The 20,057-nt window shown below is 41.0% G+C and overlaps 2 protein-coding genes across 2 annotated transcripts; one reads left to right on the forward strand and one right to left on the reverse strand.

The window, feature by feature from the left end:
• Positions 1-2,803, reverse strand: LOC112811040 (chromosome alignment-maintaining phosphoprotein 1-like). Its single transcript, XM_025854969.2, is given in 3 exon segments — positions 1-491; positions 494-597; positions 599-2,803. Coding segments are annotated over 3 exon segments (2,442 nt in total). The 5' UTR covers positions 2,536-2,803; the 3' UTR covers positions 1-90.
• A 15,924-nt stretch (positions 2,804-18,727) lies between these two features.
• Positions 18,728-19,663, forward strand: OR6B1 (olfactory receptor family 6 subfamily B member 1). The gene has a single exon (XM_025854723.2). The coding sequence runs from the start codon at positions 18,728-18,730 to the stop codon at positions 19,661-19,663; it is 936 nt and encodes a 311-aa protein (XP_025710508.2).
• The last annotated feature ends 394 nt before the right edge of the window (positions 19,664-20,057 follow it).

Genomic DNA, 20,057 nt, shown 5'->3' on the forward strand with positions numbered 1-20,057 from the left:
ATCTACTGACCCACCTACACTATTTAACTATGCTTTACACAGTTTCAACAAACAACTTTGTAGATCATATATCCACACCATGTGTAAAAATCAAATGTGCTGCTCCTCCAGGGGCTGTTCAAGAGCTTCCATTAGCTTTTTATTTGCTTCCTCATTATGTCGGCTTTGACAGTGAGTTAAATGTTTCTTAAAGCCTCTTGGGAAATTTGATTCAAAATTACAACATGGACACTTAAGTAAACTCTGCCCATGGGCTGCTACATGATTTTTAAGGAGAGATTCCAAAAGAAAAGCCTTTCCACAAATTGTACATTTGTAAGGGCTATGAACATTATGCTTATTAACCAAATGATGCAAAACCGCACCTTTTCTCATAGCTCAACAGCAACAAATTTTGCAATAATACTTTCCTTTTCCACGCTTCATATACTTCGCAATCTCTTCCTCAGAGATAAAAGCCTCTTTCTCTTCAGTAAATTGTAACACATTTTTGACTGCTCTGGACTAGTCATGTCCACTTTGTTCTCTTTACTAAAATCAATAGATTCTACATCAACCTGCTCTTGATCACTGCTTGATTCTTGGCCCTTGCTGTCTATCTAAATCTGCTTTTATATACTCACTGCTACTAAGCTCAGCATCTGAGTTCTCTTGGTTGTCTTTCTTGAGCTTCTTTGAGGAAGGAAATAAAGTGTCTTCTAAGAGTTTCTTAGGTGTAGCTAGTAGTTCTTCCTGAACCAAAATATCACACTTTTGATCATCTATGGCATCTGTCTGTAGTTCATCACCAAGCTCAACTGCCTTCTGAGATTCTGAAAAGATAGCAGATTTGGGAAGTTCAGGGAAAAGGGCATGTTTCTGGGGCTCTGGAAAAAGAGCACGTTTTCGTGGTTCAGGAGAAGCTGGAGGGGCTGTTTTGGTGGGCTCAGAAAACAGGGCAGGTTTTCTAGGTTCGGTATCAAGAGAGAGAACAGGCTTCCAGATATCGGAGGCTGCCTTAGGGGACTCAGATGGTCCAGAAGGTTTCCGAGGTTCAATAAAAAAGGAAGACTTCCAGAGATCAGGGGAACCACCACGGGAACTTTTCTGGGACTCGGGAAAATCAAGTGAAGCAGGGGAAGTTTTTCGCTGATCAGGAGAAAGCTTCCAAAGCTCTGGAGACCCTGAAGGTTTTCTGAGCTCTGGAGATCCCGCTGGACTGCGGATCTCTGGGGACAATGGTGGGCCTGGTTTGCGAAGCTCAGGAGACAAGGGAGGTCCTGCTTTACGAAGCTCAGGGGACACTGAGGGAACTGTCTTCCAATGTTCAGGTGACAAGGTGGCAGTTGTCTTTCAGAGTTCTGGTGGGCCAGACTTCCACGACTCAGGAGACGCAGGGGGAGACTTCCAGGAACCAGGTGAGACCGACGATGACTTCCAGGATGCGGGGGACACAGAGGAAGTTGGTTTCCATGGCCCAGGTGAGATCGAAGGAATTGGCTTCCAAGGACCAGGAGACACAGATGGAGCAGGTTTAGCCGGCTTCCAAGGTCCCGATGACGCCGAAGGACTGGATTTCCAAGACCTTGGGGACCCAGGTGGCCCTGGCTTCCAAGAACCTGGTGACACAGCCGGGGCTGGTCTTCTGGGCTCTGGGGAGACAGCAGGGAATGGCTTCCAAGGTTCAGGAGACTCCGATGGGGATGGCTTCCTTGGCTCAGGGGAGATAGTCCGGGCTGGTTTCTGAGACTCTGGAGATGCAGTTGGGGATGGACCCCAAGGTTCAGGGGAAGCCGCCAAAACTGGTGACTCTGGAGATGAGCCTGAAGGTGGCCCCAATGTTTCTGGGAAATGGGAGTGTTTCTGGGGTTTAGGATTAATAAGAGTGGCCTTAACTGGCTCAGGAGATATAGGGGCAAGTTTCTGTGGTTCTGGAGAAGGAATAGGGACTGGTTTCTGAGACTCAGAAACAATAGGGACTGGTTTTGGAAGTTCAGGAGAAGAAATAGAGGCAGATTTTGGAGGCTCAGGAGAAGGAAGAGAAGGTGTCTGTGGCTCAGGAGAAACAACAGGGCCAGGCTTCTGAGGCTCCAGGGAAGTGAGAGGTGTAGGTTTTGGTGATTCTGGAGACAAAATTGGGCCAAGTTTCTGTGTTTCTACAGAAAGGGCAGGTATGGGTTTTGGGAGTTCTGCTGAATTAGAGGGTATTTTCTGGTGATCAGGAAGAGGAGGGCTTTTCCCAGGATCTGTTTCTTTGCTTAGCTGATTTTTTGGTTTCTCATTCCACTTCTCTGGGCCTGCATGTTTGGATGTGATGTGATAGTACACATTAGAGTACATCTTGCTGGTGAAGAAGCACTTATGGCAGTGGAATAGCTTTGCACTTTTCTGGTAAAATATCATTTTACCTAACCCACCAGCATCCATTTCATCACAAAATTCTGGATGGATGGTGCCCATGTGAATTTGCACGTTTTCATAATCCGTGCCTCGGAAACTGCAGTGGTCACACTCCAAACGTGATGACGGTTTACGGAGTTCCTGGAACACTTCCATTTCTCTCTCTGTCACAACACACACGATTATATTCTGTAAAAACTCTCAACAGTGCAGCTTATCTTCCTAGAAATCTTAAAAAGTATGTCTTCAAAGGGCAGGCAAGTCTACATGGCTTCTGAGTTAACTACAGAAAATAGCCTGTAGTACATGAAGAACAAAGATGAGAGTTGACCGATGATGGGCCGAGGCGGCGTCCACACACGCGAAGGATGGCGGGAGCCGCGCTCGCGGTCCCCGGCTGCTCCGCGAGGCCCGGCGGCGCGGCAGCCTCCCGAATGGCGGCGCGGCGCAGGCGCGGGCTACGGGCGCGTGAGCGTGCGCGCGGCCGCGGGACGGGCCTGAAAGCCTTTATTGAGCAGATTTTTTACATGCTTTCAAATCTACTTGAAAATAGATTATTCAAGCATATTTGAATCATTTTTATCTAGAAGCATATAATAAGACTTTGTCAAATACCTTTTTAACTGTTATATTCTGGTCCTTGCCAGTTTGCATATAAGTGTGCTAAATTTACATAATAACAATTCCTGATGCTCTGAGCTCCATGTGATTATAATCTGGAAGTGGAGTATATTCTTGTACTTCCTATGCCCAGATCTTGTGTAACTTGAAGGTCTTTATATTGCACTAATCTTTGGTTCTCTGGAACCCCTGCAAGAATGGGTGTCAGGTGATGTAAAAAATGACCTCACACATAAAAGCCAATGCCTATGCCTCTGTAAAATTCCTCTAGACTCATCTTTTAGTAACAGATTATCTTCAGCCCCTCAAGAGTATGTTCTTCAAAGTACAGCTGTAAGACTAATGAATCTAGGCCTCTCTTTTACGCTAGAGCTCTATACATTTATTGAGGGTGGAATAAAGGGAGAGAGGGAAGGAAGGATGAAAAGCCTGGCATGTGGTCAACCATGGCCTAAAATGGTTGAATGTGACATTAGTGTACAGACTAAGTCAACTCTAGTGAAGTTGTTTACCAAGGGAAAATCAAAGACTAAGTCTGGGTATTTGTGTCTGGGCACTGGACATTCCATAGCAGTGAAAAAGTCCCTTCAACATTCTTTGATACTCAGAGACTGGTCTGTCCAGGCTTCCTTGAATACATCTAGTGAGCAGTAGGTACTGTATTAGTTTGCTAGGGCTGCCATAACAAAATATCACAGCTTGAGTGGCTTAAATAAAAGAAATTTATTTTCCCACAGTTTTAGAGGCTGGAAGTCCAAGGTCAAGACATTGACAACATCATTCCCTTGGAGGCCTCTCTCCTTGGCTTGCAGATGGCTGCCTTCTTGCTGTGTCCTCAGATGGTCTTTCCCCCACGTATGCATGTCTGTGTCCTAATCTCCTCTTCTTATAAGAATATCAGTCATATTGCGTTAGGGCCTGCACATATGACCTCATTTTACCTTAATTACATTTTTAAAGCCCTTATCTCCTAATACAGCCATATTCTGCGGTTTTGGGGGTTAGGACTCTAACATACGAATTTTCGTGGGACACAGTTAAGGCCGTAACAAATAGGAACCCCACGTCCTGAACTATCAGCCTATCCACTCTGGCCGAACCCAAACTAAGCTATACACTGTGTTGTTAAAAAAAACAAAAAACTTTTTGTATCAACCTATCAACCTATAGATATAGAAAGCATACATAGTATGTTCTTATTGAACTTCAACTCGTTCCTGGTGAGCGCTAACAATAGGCTACTAAATGCTCACAAACGGTGCTTGATAGTTAATCCTAGAATTTTGCCATGCTAATATGTGTTTTCAAATCCAATCTCCGGATAATTTTGAAAATTTTAAGTAAAATACTCTATATTTGTTTGTCCGTAACTTCCTGGTACAGATCCTATTCTCTGTGGCTCCTCAGAGATTACAAGAAGGAGTAGGGAAATAACGTATATTAGTCTTCTAGAATCCTGGGATAAAATTCAGAATCTGGATGAATACAATTAATTTAAAATAGCTGGTTTGTTCTTTTGTGCATCATGGGAGGAAATCATTTTCTTTCCTTTATTGTATAAAGGTCACTTCATTTGATGAAAAGATTAGCTTAGCCTTCTGTCTCACCCCTTTAATCTGTGCATTAACATCTGATCTTCTTCTCTAAAGAGAGGCCTGCTTTTTTTTTTTCTAGGTCTTTTACTTAAAATATCATGAACTTCTTAAATTCTTCACTTTATTTTTAGCATTTTAAGTCACACCTTGCTTAGTTTTCCTTTTAGTAACTGTAATTACTGAAAACTTCATTTAAATAAAGGAGGAACTGATGTTGTATATGAGAGTCTCACCATATAAAAAAAAGTCTATATCGTTCCAATGTTAGTATATGTGCTGCCGAAGCGAGCACATAAAAAAAAGTCTATAGATGCATTGGTGAAATAACTGAATTTCAAGTGTAATGAAAATTTACTAAGATCTAGAACATAAAACAAAAGGGTCACTTAGAAAATAGTTTTTCTATTGCTGTGTAACAAATTACCACAAATTTAGCAGCTGAATGCCACACAAATTTCTGTTTCTGTTGGTTGGAAGTCCAGGAACAGCCTAAACATGCTGTCTGCTCCGGATCACTCTCAGCTCAGGTCAAGGTGTCAGTCAGAGCTATGACCTCATCTGAGATTCAGCATCCATTTCCAGGTTCACTCACTGTTGGAAGAATCCATTTTCTTGCAGCTGTCTGACTGAGGTGCCATTATCTTGCTTGTTGTTAGCTGGTAAAAGTTTATAATAAGCTCCTAGAGGTCACCTTCATGGCTTTGCTACATGTCTCTGTCCTCACAACCTGGCAGTTTGCTTCTTCAAGAGCCGCAGGAGAATCTCCACTGTTTTGAATCTCTGACTTCGAGGAAAGCTTGGATACCTTTAAAGGGTGCACCTGATCAGGTCAGGCTCACTCAGGATATCTCTCTTCTGAATAAATAAAATTCAACGGATTAGGGATCTTAATTACATCTTCAAAATCCCCTTCTCCATGTAGTGTAACATTATCACAGGAGTGAAATCCCATCATATTCACAAGTCATATTCATACTCAAGGTGAGAGAACTCTACAGAGCATAGACACCAAGAGGTGGGAATTCCAGGGGCCAAATTAGAATTCTGCCTATGACAGCTGGAATCAGTCTTTGCAATTTTAGATGACAGAAGGTGATGGAATATCTATTTACAGAATCCTGAGAGTAAATGTTAGTAAAGAAAAAGTCTTTATTAGATCAAGTTACTATTCACTATTTTTAAATAGGCTTTATTGTTTAGAACAGTTTTAGGTTCACAGTAACTATGAGCAGAAGATACAGAGATTCCCTATATCTTCCTTGTCCCCTCCCATGCCTAGCCTGCCTCATTACCAACATCCGCCACGAGAATGGTGCATTTGTTACCACTGATGAACCTATATTGATACATTATTATCCAAAATCCATCGTTGACATTAGGGTCCACTCTTGCTGTTTACATTATGTGGGTTTGGACAAATTTGTGATGACATGTATCCATTATTATAGGATTATACAGAGTAGTTTCACTGATCTAGGAATCCTCTATACTCCATATTTTCATCCCTCTCTCCCCACAAGTCCCTGACAACCATTGTTTTTTTTTTTTTATTGTCTCGATAGTTTTGCCTTTTCCAGAATGTCAGAGTTGGAATCATACGGTATGTAGCCTTTTCAGATAGGCTCCTTTCACTTAGTGATACGCATTTATGTTTTTTCATGGCTTGATGGCTCATTTCTTTCTGGGACTGAATAATGTTCTGAATATTCTGAATAATAATTTGGAACTGTATAATTGTCTGCGTGTACCACAGTTATTTATCCATGCACCTACTTAAGAACATCTTGGTTGCTTTCAGATTTGGGCAATTATGAATATGGTTACTATAAACATTTCTGTGCAGGACATTAGTTTTTGACTCCTTTGTGTAAATACCAAGAAGGATGATTGCTGGATTGTATGGTAAGAATATTTACTTTTGTAAGAAACCTCCCAGCTGTCTTCCAAAGTGACCATACCATTTTGCATTCCCACCAGCAGTGTATGAGGATTTCTGTTGCTACACATCCTTGTCAGCATTTGTGGTTGTCAGTGTTCTGGATTTTGGCCATCCTAATCGGTGGATAGTGGTATCTCATTGTTGTTTCAATTTACATGTCCCTGATGATATATGTTGCAAAGTATCTTTTCATATGCTTATTTTTCATCTGGGTATCTTCCTTGGTGAAGTGTCTGTTAGGGTGTTTTGTCCATTTTTTAATTGACTTCTTTGTTTTCTGATTGTTGAATTTTAAGAGTTCCTTGTACATTTTGGATGATAGTTCTTCATCAGATGTGTCATTTGCAAAAATTTTCTCTCAGTTTGTGACTTGTTCTCTAATTCTCTTGACATCATTCACTTTTAAATAATGACAGAAATACATATTTACGTATGCAAGAACTCAAAATTATTACCCATTCCTCCTGAATTAAGACTATAGCAATTACAAAAAAATGTGAAAGCAACTTCAGTCAACAAAAGATGACTTAAAATAAAACTGGAGGCATGAAAGTGAAGTTGTGATGAAACAAGCAACAAGTCAAACTTCTAAGTATAAAATTAAGTTTCAAAAGCTGTAATTTCTATGTGTTGAGAGTGAAGAAATAAGGACCAGAGTGGTAAGTACAGAATGAAGCTGCTGCCCCCACAGAGAGTGAGGACTTGGGTAGAGCCCAGTATTCTAGAAAGAGATTTTAATTAACTCTAGTTAACCACTTTCCCTTAAGAGAAGATCCCAAGCAATTCCTTCTTGCCTCGACACCCTGTTCATCTGAGGCTCTGCCGGAAGCCCATGCTTCACAGGTTGTCCATCACCTAGGCTTTTATCCTAATTTGGTCTACATGACTGACCAGAATATTTCCAATACCACATTCATTCCCAACTGTTCCCTGAAACTTGTGCTCTGTTATCAGCAAAATACTCTATATTCTGAGTGTCTTTTTTGATTGTGTTCATCTCTTTCTTGTTTGATTTCCAACCTGACTTTTCTTGTGAACTCTGATTCCCCTCTGCTCTCTCAAATACAGAGTCGTTTTCTCCCATTTTTTCTCTAATACTGGGTAGGAAGGCGAAGAGTGTTTCTCTCTCGATCCTCTGCCACTTTCAGGCCATTGTTCTTTACTTTTGCCAAAATAACTCGAGCTCCTCTGAAGCATGTGCTAACAGACTATAGCATCGTCACCCCGTCTTTTCGTTTTCTTCGTTTACTACGCGGTCTCCTCATTTTACACCGGTTTGCCACTAATTCAGTCGTGTGTGCAAACATTTCAGCGAATCACTCAGCATCCTGCCCTCTCAGCTGACTTCCTGTCTTCTGCTAAAGTTTGGTTCCCTAACTCATGTCCAGCCACCCTCTTTTGTGATTGTTTCCTATCCTTTCTATTGTCAGTAATTGCACTCCCTCTAACACCTCCATCTGAGCACTGCACTCTCTGACCACTCACCCCTTTCTTTTTTTCTAGTTTACACCATCTAATATAACTCCAATAAATTTTGACCCCACTCTGACCCCTATTACATTAAGTCTGTGACATTTTCCTCATCCATTACCAACCACCTCCGCCCAGTTTGTCTTATTATGTCTCTTTCTTGGTGTAAGTTCCAAGCCCACTTGTACGATCATTTCTTACATATGCCCCATGGTCATCTCAAGGACACAGACCTCACAGTTAACTCTCCTCTCCTACGTCCGGAAGCGGATTTACCATGAAGCTAAGGGATTTTAAGCTTCAGGGTTCCTTACTTGCATGGGGTCCTCCAATGTGCGTGGCCATGTGGTTTTTTGTAAAATATGCTTAATCAAGTTTTTCAAAATTAAGAATTTTAACTGAAATTGGTTGAGCTGATGTCACTTTCCATTCTTATTTTCCATCTCTCAAACTTACCCTAGTGGCAGGTACTCAAGCAGCTAGCTGTGAGCATTTTGGGGATCCAGCTAAGGGAAACTTGAGTTGGGGTACTATAGTCATTTCCTAAGGCTTCTGTAACAAAGGGCCAAAAACTAGGTAGCTTAAAACTACAGAAATTTATTCTCTTACAGTTCTGGAGTCTAGAAGTTCAAAAGCAAGATCTCAGTGGGACCATGCTCCCTCTGCAGACTCTAGGAAATAAACCTTCCTTATCTCTTCCAGGTTATGGTAGCCCCAAGTGTTGCCTGGCTGTGTCAGCATTACTCCTTTCTACTTACCTCTGTCGTTGCAAGAGCATCTTTTCCATGTGGCTCTTTGTGTCTTTTCTTCTTCCAACCGGATTTGGGGCTCACTTTAAATTCAGGATGATATCATCTCAAGATCTTTAATTACATCTGCAAAGATCCTAATTTCCAATAAAATCACATTTCAAGATTCTGGGTAGACATGTATTTTTGGGGGAGGGTGTACACTAATCAAACCAGTATAATTATATTTAGTTTGAATTCAATGGGACACATTTTAATGCCATTCATAGTCACTTCAGTGTATAGTTTAGTTAATGCTAGCTACACTGGTTGGCTTTCAGGAGTGGCTTTCAAGAATACTCCTCCTTTCCACTATGCTGACTTACCCAGGGTCATTTGTGGAAACAGGAGTTAGTCTGTGGAAACTTCTTCCAAAACTTATTGCTCACTTGAAAGAGGTTTAACTAATAAGCCAATAAGTGTAAAATAAAATAATTAAGATAATTAATATGAAAAGGTAGAGAGGCAGAAAGGGGAAACAAAAAATGAAACAAAAATAGAAAGCAAATGATCAATAGATTTAAGTGTATGTTTACTCATAATAATATTAAATTAAAATGGTCTAAACACAGTTATTAAAAGACAGAGGACATCATGTAAGATAATATAGGAAGATCCAAGTATGTGCCTTCTAAAATCAATCCATTTTTCGTATGAAATTTCCTTCCCCTCCAAATCTTGAAAATACTGTAATTTTTCCAATCTTTATCAACTTGAAAGAATATACAGATCTCATTTTTAATTGCTGTTCTTTGATTACCAAAGATCAAATTAATTATTTCCTTAAAAAAATAAAATAAAATAAATCAAATTTTTAAAAGATTTTATTTATTTGACAGAGAGACAGTGAGAGAGGAAACACAAGCAGGGGGAGTGGGAGAGGGAGATGCAGGCCTCCCGCCGAGCAGGGAGCCCCATGCAGGGCTCGATCCCAGGACCCTGAGATCATGACCCAAGCCGAAGGCAGTCGCTTAACCAACTGAGCCACCCAGGTGCCCCCAAATCAATCCATTCTTAATATAAAGACATAAATGGATTCAAAGTAAAAAGATTAAAAGTATATACCTTGCAACACTAAAATCAGAAAGCTGGAGTGACCATATTAATATCAAATGAAGTAATCAGCAGAATTAAAAATATTACCAGGGGAAAAAGTATGACATTAATAAGAGTATTGATTCATCAAGAGCACATAAATATTCTAATACTCTAACAACAGAGCTACAAATACATAAAAAATAGACAAATCCACCACTATTATTGGAGATGTTAACATCATTCTTCCAGTATTTGACAGATCAATTAGACAAAAACCGATAAATATACGCAGACTTGAATCAACCTGACCTAAATGATATGTTTAGGATAGTCCATCCAGAATACAAATGTCAATACATTTAACTAATTGAAATCATGCAGAGTATTTTCTTTAAACATAATGGAATTAAATCAGAAATGAGTAACAGAAAGACCATAGGAGAATCCCCAAATATGTGAAAATTAAACCCCATTTTTCTAAATAACCCATAAGTCAAAGAAATCACAAAAGAAATTAGAAAAATATTTTGAATTGAATAAAAAAATGCAATATATAAGAACTTTGGCAGCTGAAAAAGGGCTTAGAGGAAAATTTTAAGCATTAAATGCTTATGTTAGAAATGTCTCAAATCAATGACTCAAGCTATCACTTTAAGAAACTGGACAGAAAGGATCAAATTAAGCACACAGAATGCAGAAGGAAGAAAACAAAACAAAAAACAATTTAAGAAATTCTCAGAGGGCGCCTGGGTGGCTCAGATGGTTAAGCGTCTGCCTTTGGCTCGGGTCATGATCCCGGGGTCCTGGGATCGAGTCCCGCATCGGGCTCCCTGCTCCTTGGGAGCCTGCTTCTCCCTCTGCTTCTCTCTCTCGCTCTCTCTCCCTCCCTCTCTCTCTCCGTCTCTCATGAATAAATAAATAAAATCTTTAAAAAAAAAAAAAGAAATTCTCAGAAAAAAAACAGAAAAAAATCAATGGAACTAAACATAGTTTTTTTTGAAAAGTTTAATTACATTGAAAAACCTCAAGCCAGATTGATCAAGAAATAAAGAGGAAAAACACAAATAACCATATCAAAAATTAAAGAGGGCATATTTCCACAGACCCGTTAGACATTGAAAAAGTATTATGGCAATATTTTTAATAGATTTATATCAATCATTTCAAGAAGATTGTTTCTTAGATGAAATAAATTTCCGGAAAATAAAAAAGCTACCAAAGCCCTCATTAGAAGAAATAGGCAACCTGCAAACTTTCTATCTATGAAAGAAGTTGAACATAGAGTTAAAAATTTTTCCACATTGAAAACTTCAGGCCCACTAATAAATTTTATGAAACACATAAGGAGCATATAGTATTAGTGCTATACAAACTCTTTGAGAAAATAGAAAAGAAGGAAACATTCTTTTGGCAAATGCCACCGTGAAGCCAGGATTACCTTCACGCCAAGACCAAACCAAGGCACTAAAAGAAAAGAAAGCTACAGAATGATAACCTTCTGAACAGACACACAAATTTCTAATAAAAGATTATCAAAATTCAGTGACTTACAAAACTATAATAGATCATCACCTTGGGGAGTTTAAGCAAGGAATGCAAGTTTGGTTCAACAATCAAAAATAAATCAGTGTCTTTCATTATATTAATAGACTACAGGAGAAACCCAGTTAATCATCTTCATAGAAGCAAAAAACTAGCTAATATAATTACAAATCAATCATAATAGAGGTCTTTAAAAACTAGATATAGATGGGAACTTTTTAAATCTTGATTTTTTTAAAGATTTTATTTATTTATTTGAGAGAGAGAGAGAATGAGATAGAGACAGAGAGAGCATGAGAGGGTCCGAGGGAGAAGCAGACTCCCTGCTGAGCAGGGAGCCCGATGTGGGACTCGATCCCGAGACTCCAGGATCATGACCCGAGCCGAAGGCAGTCGCTTAACCGACTGAGCCACCCAGGTGCCCCAAGGGAATTTTTTAAATCTTAATAAAGTTATTCAAATAACTTAACAGCCAAAATCATACTTAATAGTGGAAGACTGAATGATTTCCCCTCAGAGATTGAGAACAAGACCTGGGTGTCCATACTCATCATTTTCCTTCAACTGGAGATACTAGTCAAAGTGGTAGGGCCAGAAAAGAAAAATAGAAGGATGCAAATTGGAAAGAAACAAATAGAATCATTTTTATTCTTAGGCAGCATTTCATCTGCATAGAAAATCCCCAAGAATATACAATATAGGTCCTAGAATTAAAAAGGGAACTTGGCAAGTTTGAAAAATGTAGGCAATATATAAAGTATGTATACTGATATACTTAAGTATAAATTTTTACTTAAGGTAATGATGTTTCAGTAAACATCACTGAAAATAGTGAAGCAGGGAATCCCAAGATTCCATCCTTCTATAAAAATAGCTAATCAGCTATCAAAAACTTTCATAATTGCCTTTTGTAGGACTCGGGGGTCTAGTATAAAAATGGCAATGATGGGAAAGATTATGAAGTTGTTGCATTGTGGTGCCCTGGGGCTGGGACATCCAAATTGCCCACCTATCATCTCCCACCTGTCTGACCATGACTGGTTGCAACCATGAAGGTGATAGCCCACACTCTTGGTGCAGGTTGGTAGCCAGAACCAGTAATATGGACCTTACTTTCAGAGAATTTTGGTTGAATGTTTCACCCTATATGGCAGCTATCTGAAGGATTGACATATAGGTTACCTTTGCTTCGCTGACTCAGAGCATTCTCAGGGCTGGGGTGGCTTCCCAGGTGGCATTTGCCAAAAGTATTTAAAGGTAAAAGAATTGGCTACAGCAGCTTGAGGCTAGGGATAACCGTTGAGATGAGCAATAGGCTGACAGATTGGGGAAGAAGAGGTTGGGAATGGACATACATTGCAGAGCAAGGGCTTTTAAAACCTCAGGTTTATATCAGGGAATTGAGAAGACTACACGCATGCCCAGGACTGAACATATGCTTAGAAAAAGCCTGAAAAGACCCTGAGATTTTACCTCTGGGTGACCTTCAGGCTCTGTATGCAAGGGAATAAAGTTTGAGGCAGAGTTTTACATGGCCTAGGTAAGGGTTGAAGGAGTGCTGCACACAGAACAGTCCATCAATAGGTGAATAGATAACACGCTGTGAAATTATCCATATATTGGGATATTACTCAATAATATAAAAAATGAACAGCCCCTTACTGTTACAAAATCTGGATATAACACAAGAGATACAAGAAGACTGACCAAAAAAAAAAAAAAATAGACAGATAGCCAAGGGATCTGGGGACCTGAAGAACAACATGACGGTGAGTTTCTTGGATTTCCTTATTGCTCCCCAACATATCCTAGACAGGAGTCTGCAGAATTCTCCAACCTGCACCTGCCAACAGGTACAAATGAAAAAAGAAGACCTCCAAGAAAAGCCTATATAGCTGAATTCTAGGATAAAATAGTGCCGGCATGTTGTAGAATATACCATTTGTATCAGCTGAACATCTCCAACCTATTTGGGGGACTATTTGTAGGAAATTCAGACCCCAAACCTCTTGTATAAGGGATCATGGTCACAGTAGTTCATAGAACCCGCTCACTATAGATGTGCATTCCTTGTCTTTGAGGGAAAAGTATGCCCCTGCAGCCCTGTTTAGTCTGCCTAGCACACAGCCCCCACAATAGGTGACCAGAACAGTTAGCTCAACTGTTGTTTGGTGGGCACTCGGTCATTTCTACTACAATATACTTAAAATCCATATTAGAAAATTGTGGATAATACCAAATTATACATTTTAGGGGATGTCGGAGTTTTTATAGAACTTAGAGATAGATTGAGGCCAGTGATTTGAAAGGCATTTTATTAGTTTTATTTGTTACGGTAATTTTGTTTTACACGTCAGTCCTATAAGGAAACTATGTTAAAGAGTGCTATGAGTCTTTTAGTGGAATGTTCTTAAAATTAAAATAATAAAATGTATCATTTCCTTTAAAAAAAAGTAATTACCATAGCCTTGTGTTGCAGACTGAATTGCTTATAGCTGTCAGTATCTCCATTTACCATTTCATGGAGGCACAGTGAATTTGACAACTTTTCTTTATGTGAAAGCTACTTAAGATTTCAGCAGGCTGCAGAGAAGTGATGTTTAGTAAAAGAGTTTTGTTTCAGAAAGTGAAATATTGGTCAAGGGGTTCCCAAAGGCAGCTGACAAAGTAAGGATGATCACATCATGATAAATGTATTTGGCATACAATTATGGCATAAGCATTTAAAACAAAAACTGTTATTTAAAATTTTACTGAAGAGTGGAGCTCCTGAGTGGCTCAGTTGGTTAAGTGACCGACTCTTGATTTCGGCTCAGGTCATGATCTCAGGGTTGTGAGATCAAGCCCTGTGTTGGGCTCCATGCTCAGCATGGAGTCTGCTTGAGAGTCTCTCCCTCTCCTTTAGCCCCTCCCCCCACCACTCTAAAATAAATAAATAAAATTAAAAAAAATTTTACTGAAGTGTAGCAATATAAGTCTACTTTGGGTACTACTGTCTCCCTTGAAGCACTGATTGATCATCTTGTTTTAAGTAACGTGAAGATTGAATAATAATTGAAAATCTGCAAAGAGATGTAAAAGTAGTCATTTTTTTTCTTCATGTTTCAACAAAGAATAAATTCAAATCTGGTTCTTTTCAAAGTGTGTGACCATAAGTGGATTTTCTCCCCCCTGTGGAACTACTATTATACACAACAAATAAGACTGCCACAATAAGCAGATAGAAATTTCTCATGGTTCCCACAAGAGACCTTTACTGCCATCATCAAGGTACTTTTCTCCTGGGTCTTGGCAGAGATGTAGAGAAAGTCTTGATACCATTTAAAGCCCTCAGAATCCAAAGCTCTTCACAGCTTGGTGAGTCTAAGACCACTGCAGCTTCCTCCAGGAAGGCAATGGGTGCTCTGGCCCTGGGGTGCTGGGAGAGACAGCCTGGTGACATATCAGGCACAGATGTGATCCTAGAGCCTGGGACTCACCTCTCAGTTAGTCCTGGCTCTCAGTCTGGAAGCATTTGGGTAATCTGTGCCCATTTACTTGTAGGTTTAGAGAGTGGGTTCCTCACATCTATTCAGTACCTGAATCATTCTTTTGTACTTCTTACTATTTTAGAATCAGTGAAGAATTTCTTTTCACATTCCACCCCAGCAGAGGCTGCTGAGCCAAGGTAAGTGTCTCCTCTCAGAGCATCACTTGCTAACTATGCAGGCAGCTCCCTTTCAGACTCCCATGGCACAGAAATGTTTAAATCCTAAATATTTAACACTATCGTTGTGCCCCTCTCTTATACTCACCCCCAATTCCCATCAATGGGTCAGGGTGATACTCCCATCTGTCATACTGTAAAGTACAGCCAGGCATGCAGTGAGCAAAGAACACACTCCGCCTGCTGTTTTTGAGGGACATCTCTTGGTGTTGGATCAGAAATAGGCACCCCAGATTCTGACGCCAACCCAACCTGCAGATCCTGTCCATACCTCTTGGGGTCCCTATGCAGCTGCCTCCTCCCAGTAATTCGTTTACGAAGGGGGTTACAAAACCACTGGACTTTTGGCAGGGACAGAGGTTATGTTTTCATCAAATTTAAATTACTGAAGCCTACAGTTGTACAGAATCCAAACAAAATTAAGGGAAAGTGCATTCACAGCAGGCACAAGAGTGGAGAAGAAGCTAAAATTTTTATTCTAAATCAGTGGTAAAAATCTGCTATGAGGGATCGCTCTCATGGAGTAGGAACTATTATGAGTAAAAGGTCACAAATTTATGGTGAAATAATACATTGACAATAAAGAGGGCCAGCTCAACTTACTAGTATCCATAATTAGTGCCTATATACTCTTCCTTTAGTTGAGAAATAGGACAATCTTTTTTCTTCTTTTTTGGGAACTTGTGGGGAGTCGAGCTTCCTCTGGGAATGCAGTTACTTGTGTAATTTGTGAACAGGTATGTCTAAAGGTTAACTCTGTTTCTTTAACAAACATTGTAAGTAGGGTGACTGCTCTCTGTGTATCTTCAAGTGTCTGCTATGCGGGTGTCTTCCAACTAGTCTCTTGATCTCTGGTTTACTAGCTCTGTCCCATGCAAATCCATCTCCCTGCATCAAAAGCCAGGGTGAAGTATGAGGATGTTATCAGCTACTGAAAACATTCAGCAACTATTTTTTGTTTAGACTACAGGACAATTTTTAAATGCCTTAGTATTTCACATGGAGGGCTCCATCATCTCGCCTTTGACACTATTTCTCTCTGTCTCTGTTTCTCTCTCTCTCTCTCTCTCTCCATCCCTTTTCTACTCATTCATTCTCTCATAATTTTCCCACGCATGCAGCAAATAGGTCTTAATTAGCTGCTTCCCTGAAAATGTCAGGCTGTTTCATACTCCTGTGTCTTTGTTCGCTCTGTTTCACCTGCCTAAAATGTCTCATCCTCTCACGTATTTATTTTTCAAGTCTTAGTCCAATGGTTGCCTCTTCTCTGATACAGTTACTAAGCATTTCTACATGTTTATTTCTGGTTTTGTGTGTGTGTGTGTCACTGAATATGTAATATTATTATTTTTTAAAAATTTGGGTTCATGTCTAATAACTGGTGTCTATAATGAAATCTCAGTAGAACTAGAGGATATTTTCTAAAATATCCAGACGCTTTAAATATAACAAGGTGGTGATGAGCCTCAAATCTGTATGTCAGCCTAGGGGGTCAGGCCATGCCTTTCCTCTCAGACAGCTCTCAGTTTGGCTGTCAGGATGATCTCATCACTCTCTAACTTGGAAATGTTTCTTACTCTGTCTAAACCAGTGTTTTCTGGGGAATTAGAATAACAATACCTCATTAGTATTGTTTTGTGGGTTAAATGGGATATTGTATGAAAAGTATTTAGAACTGAGCAAACTTTTCAGCAGCTAGTAAGTGCTCAATAAATTATTATTAGAGAATATTCTGGACTGATTGCTTAAGCTTCACATTAAAACGAATCAAAACACAACCCTACCTCACTGCCATTTCTTCAACTCTGAGGAAAATGCCTGTAAGCCTCCCAAGTTTTCCCCATCTTAGTAAATGGTGTCCCTTCCATGTCACCAGCTGTATATCTGAGAGTCCTCCTATATTTCTCTCTTTCCCTTGTCTTCTGTTTTCAACCCATCAATTACCATTAAAGATTCTTCTAAGATGCATCTGAAATCTGCTCACCTCTTTGAAACCACTGTTTTCACGGCTACCACCGCCTTCTCTGAATAGCCTGCTACCAGGCTCCCCACCACTCTTGCTTCCAGAGGCTTGTGCACTGACAGAGTTATCTTTGCACTCGTAAATCATAAACCATACTCTGTCCCTACCGGGCTTTGGTCCTTCTCATACTTCTCATTGTATTGAGGTCGCCATTCAGAGCCCTTATTATGACCTCCAGGGCTGCCTGCTTTTCCCATCTCTTGTGTCCCTTACCTCACAGACCACAGCACATGGTGGTGGCCCCATTTCAGGCAGTGCTGCCCCTCCTCAGCAAGTCAAAGGACTGGGGCCCTGGAGCCCTTCTCTGCCCGGGTCACCTCCTCAGAGGTCCAAGTGAGCTTCCCTGATTACATTCGTATCACTTTCTGTTCTGTAACCTTCCTAGAAAATGTCTCAAGTTTTATTGTGCATGTCTTTTTGTTTGCTTATTTTATTTTATTTTTTTTTCTTTTCTCAAGATTTTATTTATTTATTAGAGAGAGAGAATGAGAGACAGAGAGCACGAGAGGGAAGAGGGTCACAGGGAGAAGCAGACTCCCCGCTGAGCAGGGAGCCCGATGCGGGACTCGATCCCGGGACTCCAGGATCATGACCTGAGCCGAAGGCAGTCGCCCAACCAACTGAGCCACCCAGGCGCCCTGTTTGCTTATTTTAAAGACTCTCCTCCCAGAGACTCCCAGCCCCACCTGTGAGGACTTGCAGCTCCCTGAGAGCAAAGCCCGTGTTTGTGTTATCCCCACTCTGCTTGGCTCACAGCACCTCCTCTCCTCCCTCCTGTTAGCCCAGCTTCCCTTCCTCTAATAATAAGGGGTCAGAGCCCCTTTCACACTTGCTGTCATTTACAGTTCATATAAACTTTCATTCACATTTTTTAATTTGGGTTTTGATCCACGGCGACATAAGCTGAGGGAATATTAATATTCACGTTACAGAAGAGAAAATTGGGTTTCAGAGAGGATAAGAGGTCAAGGTCATATAGCACACTGGGGTAGACCTGGCACTTGACTGAGGTCCAGGTCTTTAACACAGAAAGCCTAACTCTCCTGATTTCAGTGCTCACGTACCTCACGTGATTGTCATCATTAGCTCGTGACAGCTGCACTCCATCTCCATGATGGTGGAGGGCAAGCATGTAATGGTATGTGAGGGGCAAGTGAGTCATAAGGCAGAACTTCCAAAGCACTGTGTACACATGGGCCAGGAGCGCTATGCATATCCTTTGGAACTGGCAGTGGTAACACAGAACATGGAGACTGGATATTGTTTAATTTGGGGGTGGTTGTGAAGGCAGTGTAGAATAGAGCATGGGCTTTGGACGAAGACTTCAAGGTGATTCCTGCCTTGTTACCAGTGGGAAGTTGGTAAGTTGCTTAATGTCTTTCCGAGACTCAGTTTCCTTATCACTAAAATGGGTATAATAACATGTAAAGAAGCTATGTAAGAATTAAATTACATTAGTGCCTACTGTACCCAGTGTATGATCTGGCCTATAATATGTTATGAATAAATGATATGTTACTATTATTGCTAGTCAGAGAAGGCAGAGGATGGAAGAATCTAACTGGACCATGGACTCTGACCAAGTGATTTTTTCCCCCCAGGAGAGCTAAGTCCTGTATCTCCAATATGGAAGTGGAGAACCAGACCCAGGTCACCAAGTTCATTCTGGTGGGGTTCCCTGGGAACTGGGGCATGCGGGTAGCAGTGTTCCTGATGTTCCTCATGGCCTATATTCTGACAGTGGCCGAAAATGTGGTCATTATCCTGCTGGTGCAGCAAAACCGGCCACTGCACAAACCTATGTACTTCTTCCTGGCCAACCTGTCTTTTTTGGAGACCTGGTACATCTCTGTGACTGTGCCTAAGTTGCTATTTAGTTTCTCGTCTGTGAGCAACAGTATCTCCTTCACTCACTGCATGATACAACTTTACTTCTTCATTGCCCTCATGTGCACAGAATGTGTGCTCCTGGCTGCCATGGCCTATGACCGTTATGTGGCCATCTGCCGTCCACTCCACTACCCCACCATTATGAGCCACGGGCTTCGCTTCCACTTGTCTCTTGGCTCCTGGGCCATTGGCTTTGGCATCTCCTTGGGTAAGATTTACTTTATCTCTCGCCTCAGCTTCTGTGGCCCCAATGTCATCAATCACTTCTTCTGTGACATCTCCCCAGTACCTAACCTCTCCTGCACAGACGTGTCTGTAGCTGAGCTGGTGGACTTCATCCTGGCGCTGGTCATCTTTCTCTTGCCCCTCGCTATCACTGTCCTGTCCTGTGGATGCATCCTGGCCACCGTTCTGCACATGCCCACCGGAAAGCAGAAAGCATTCTCTACGTGTGCCTCCCACCTTGTGGTGGTCACCATCTTTTATTCAGCCACGATTTTCATGTATGCCAGACTCCAAGCCATCCATGCCTTCAATATGAACAAAGTGATTTCCATCTTCTATGCTATTGTCACCCCTGCTCTCAGCCCTTTCATTTATTGCCTAAGGAACAGAGAGGTCAAAGAGGCTCTGAAGAAACTGGCCTATTGCCAAGCTGTCCAATCGGACTAGTCACTTACAAATTATTAGAAAGAAATTATTTGATTTGGTGCCTGCTCTTCCCTCCTCGGTCCTTCTCCTTTAATGCCTGAGCTCATAGTACTCATGTTGATATGATATCACCACATCCACATCAACCACAGGCTCTTGGCTGCATTGTGAGGTGTGCATCAGCACACATGGTCTGTGGTCTAAGGGCAGATCCCTTGTAGAGAGAATTCTCTTTGGCTGAGACCTAAAATGGGGTTTCTGACACTGTGAGTAAATCCCTAATGGATCAAAGTGGGTGAGCAGGTTGGTAGTATCTGAATTAGCTGTTTTGGGATGTAGCAAGCCTTAAGCGTTGTGGGCCAACAGATTTGAGATGGCTTCCTGACTGAGACAGAGGTAGCAGCGCCCTCAAGAA

The sequence above is a fragment of the Callorhinus ursinus genome, unplaced genomic scaffold, assembly GCF_003265705.2.
Source record: "Callorhinus ursinus isolate GAN/ISIS: 27379988/994484 unplaced genomic scaffold, GSC_fseal_2.0 scaffold12, whole genome shotgun sequence".
NCBI lineage: Eukaryota > Metazoa > Chordata > Mammalia > Carnivora > Otariidae > Callorhinus > Callorhinus ursinus.

What these genes read in the sequence shown, in the direction of transcription:
- OR6B1 (XM_025854723.2), top strand. Translation starts at nt 18,728, where the DNA reads ATGGAAGTGGAGAACCAGACCCAGGTCACCAAGTTCATTCTGGTGGGG.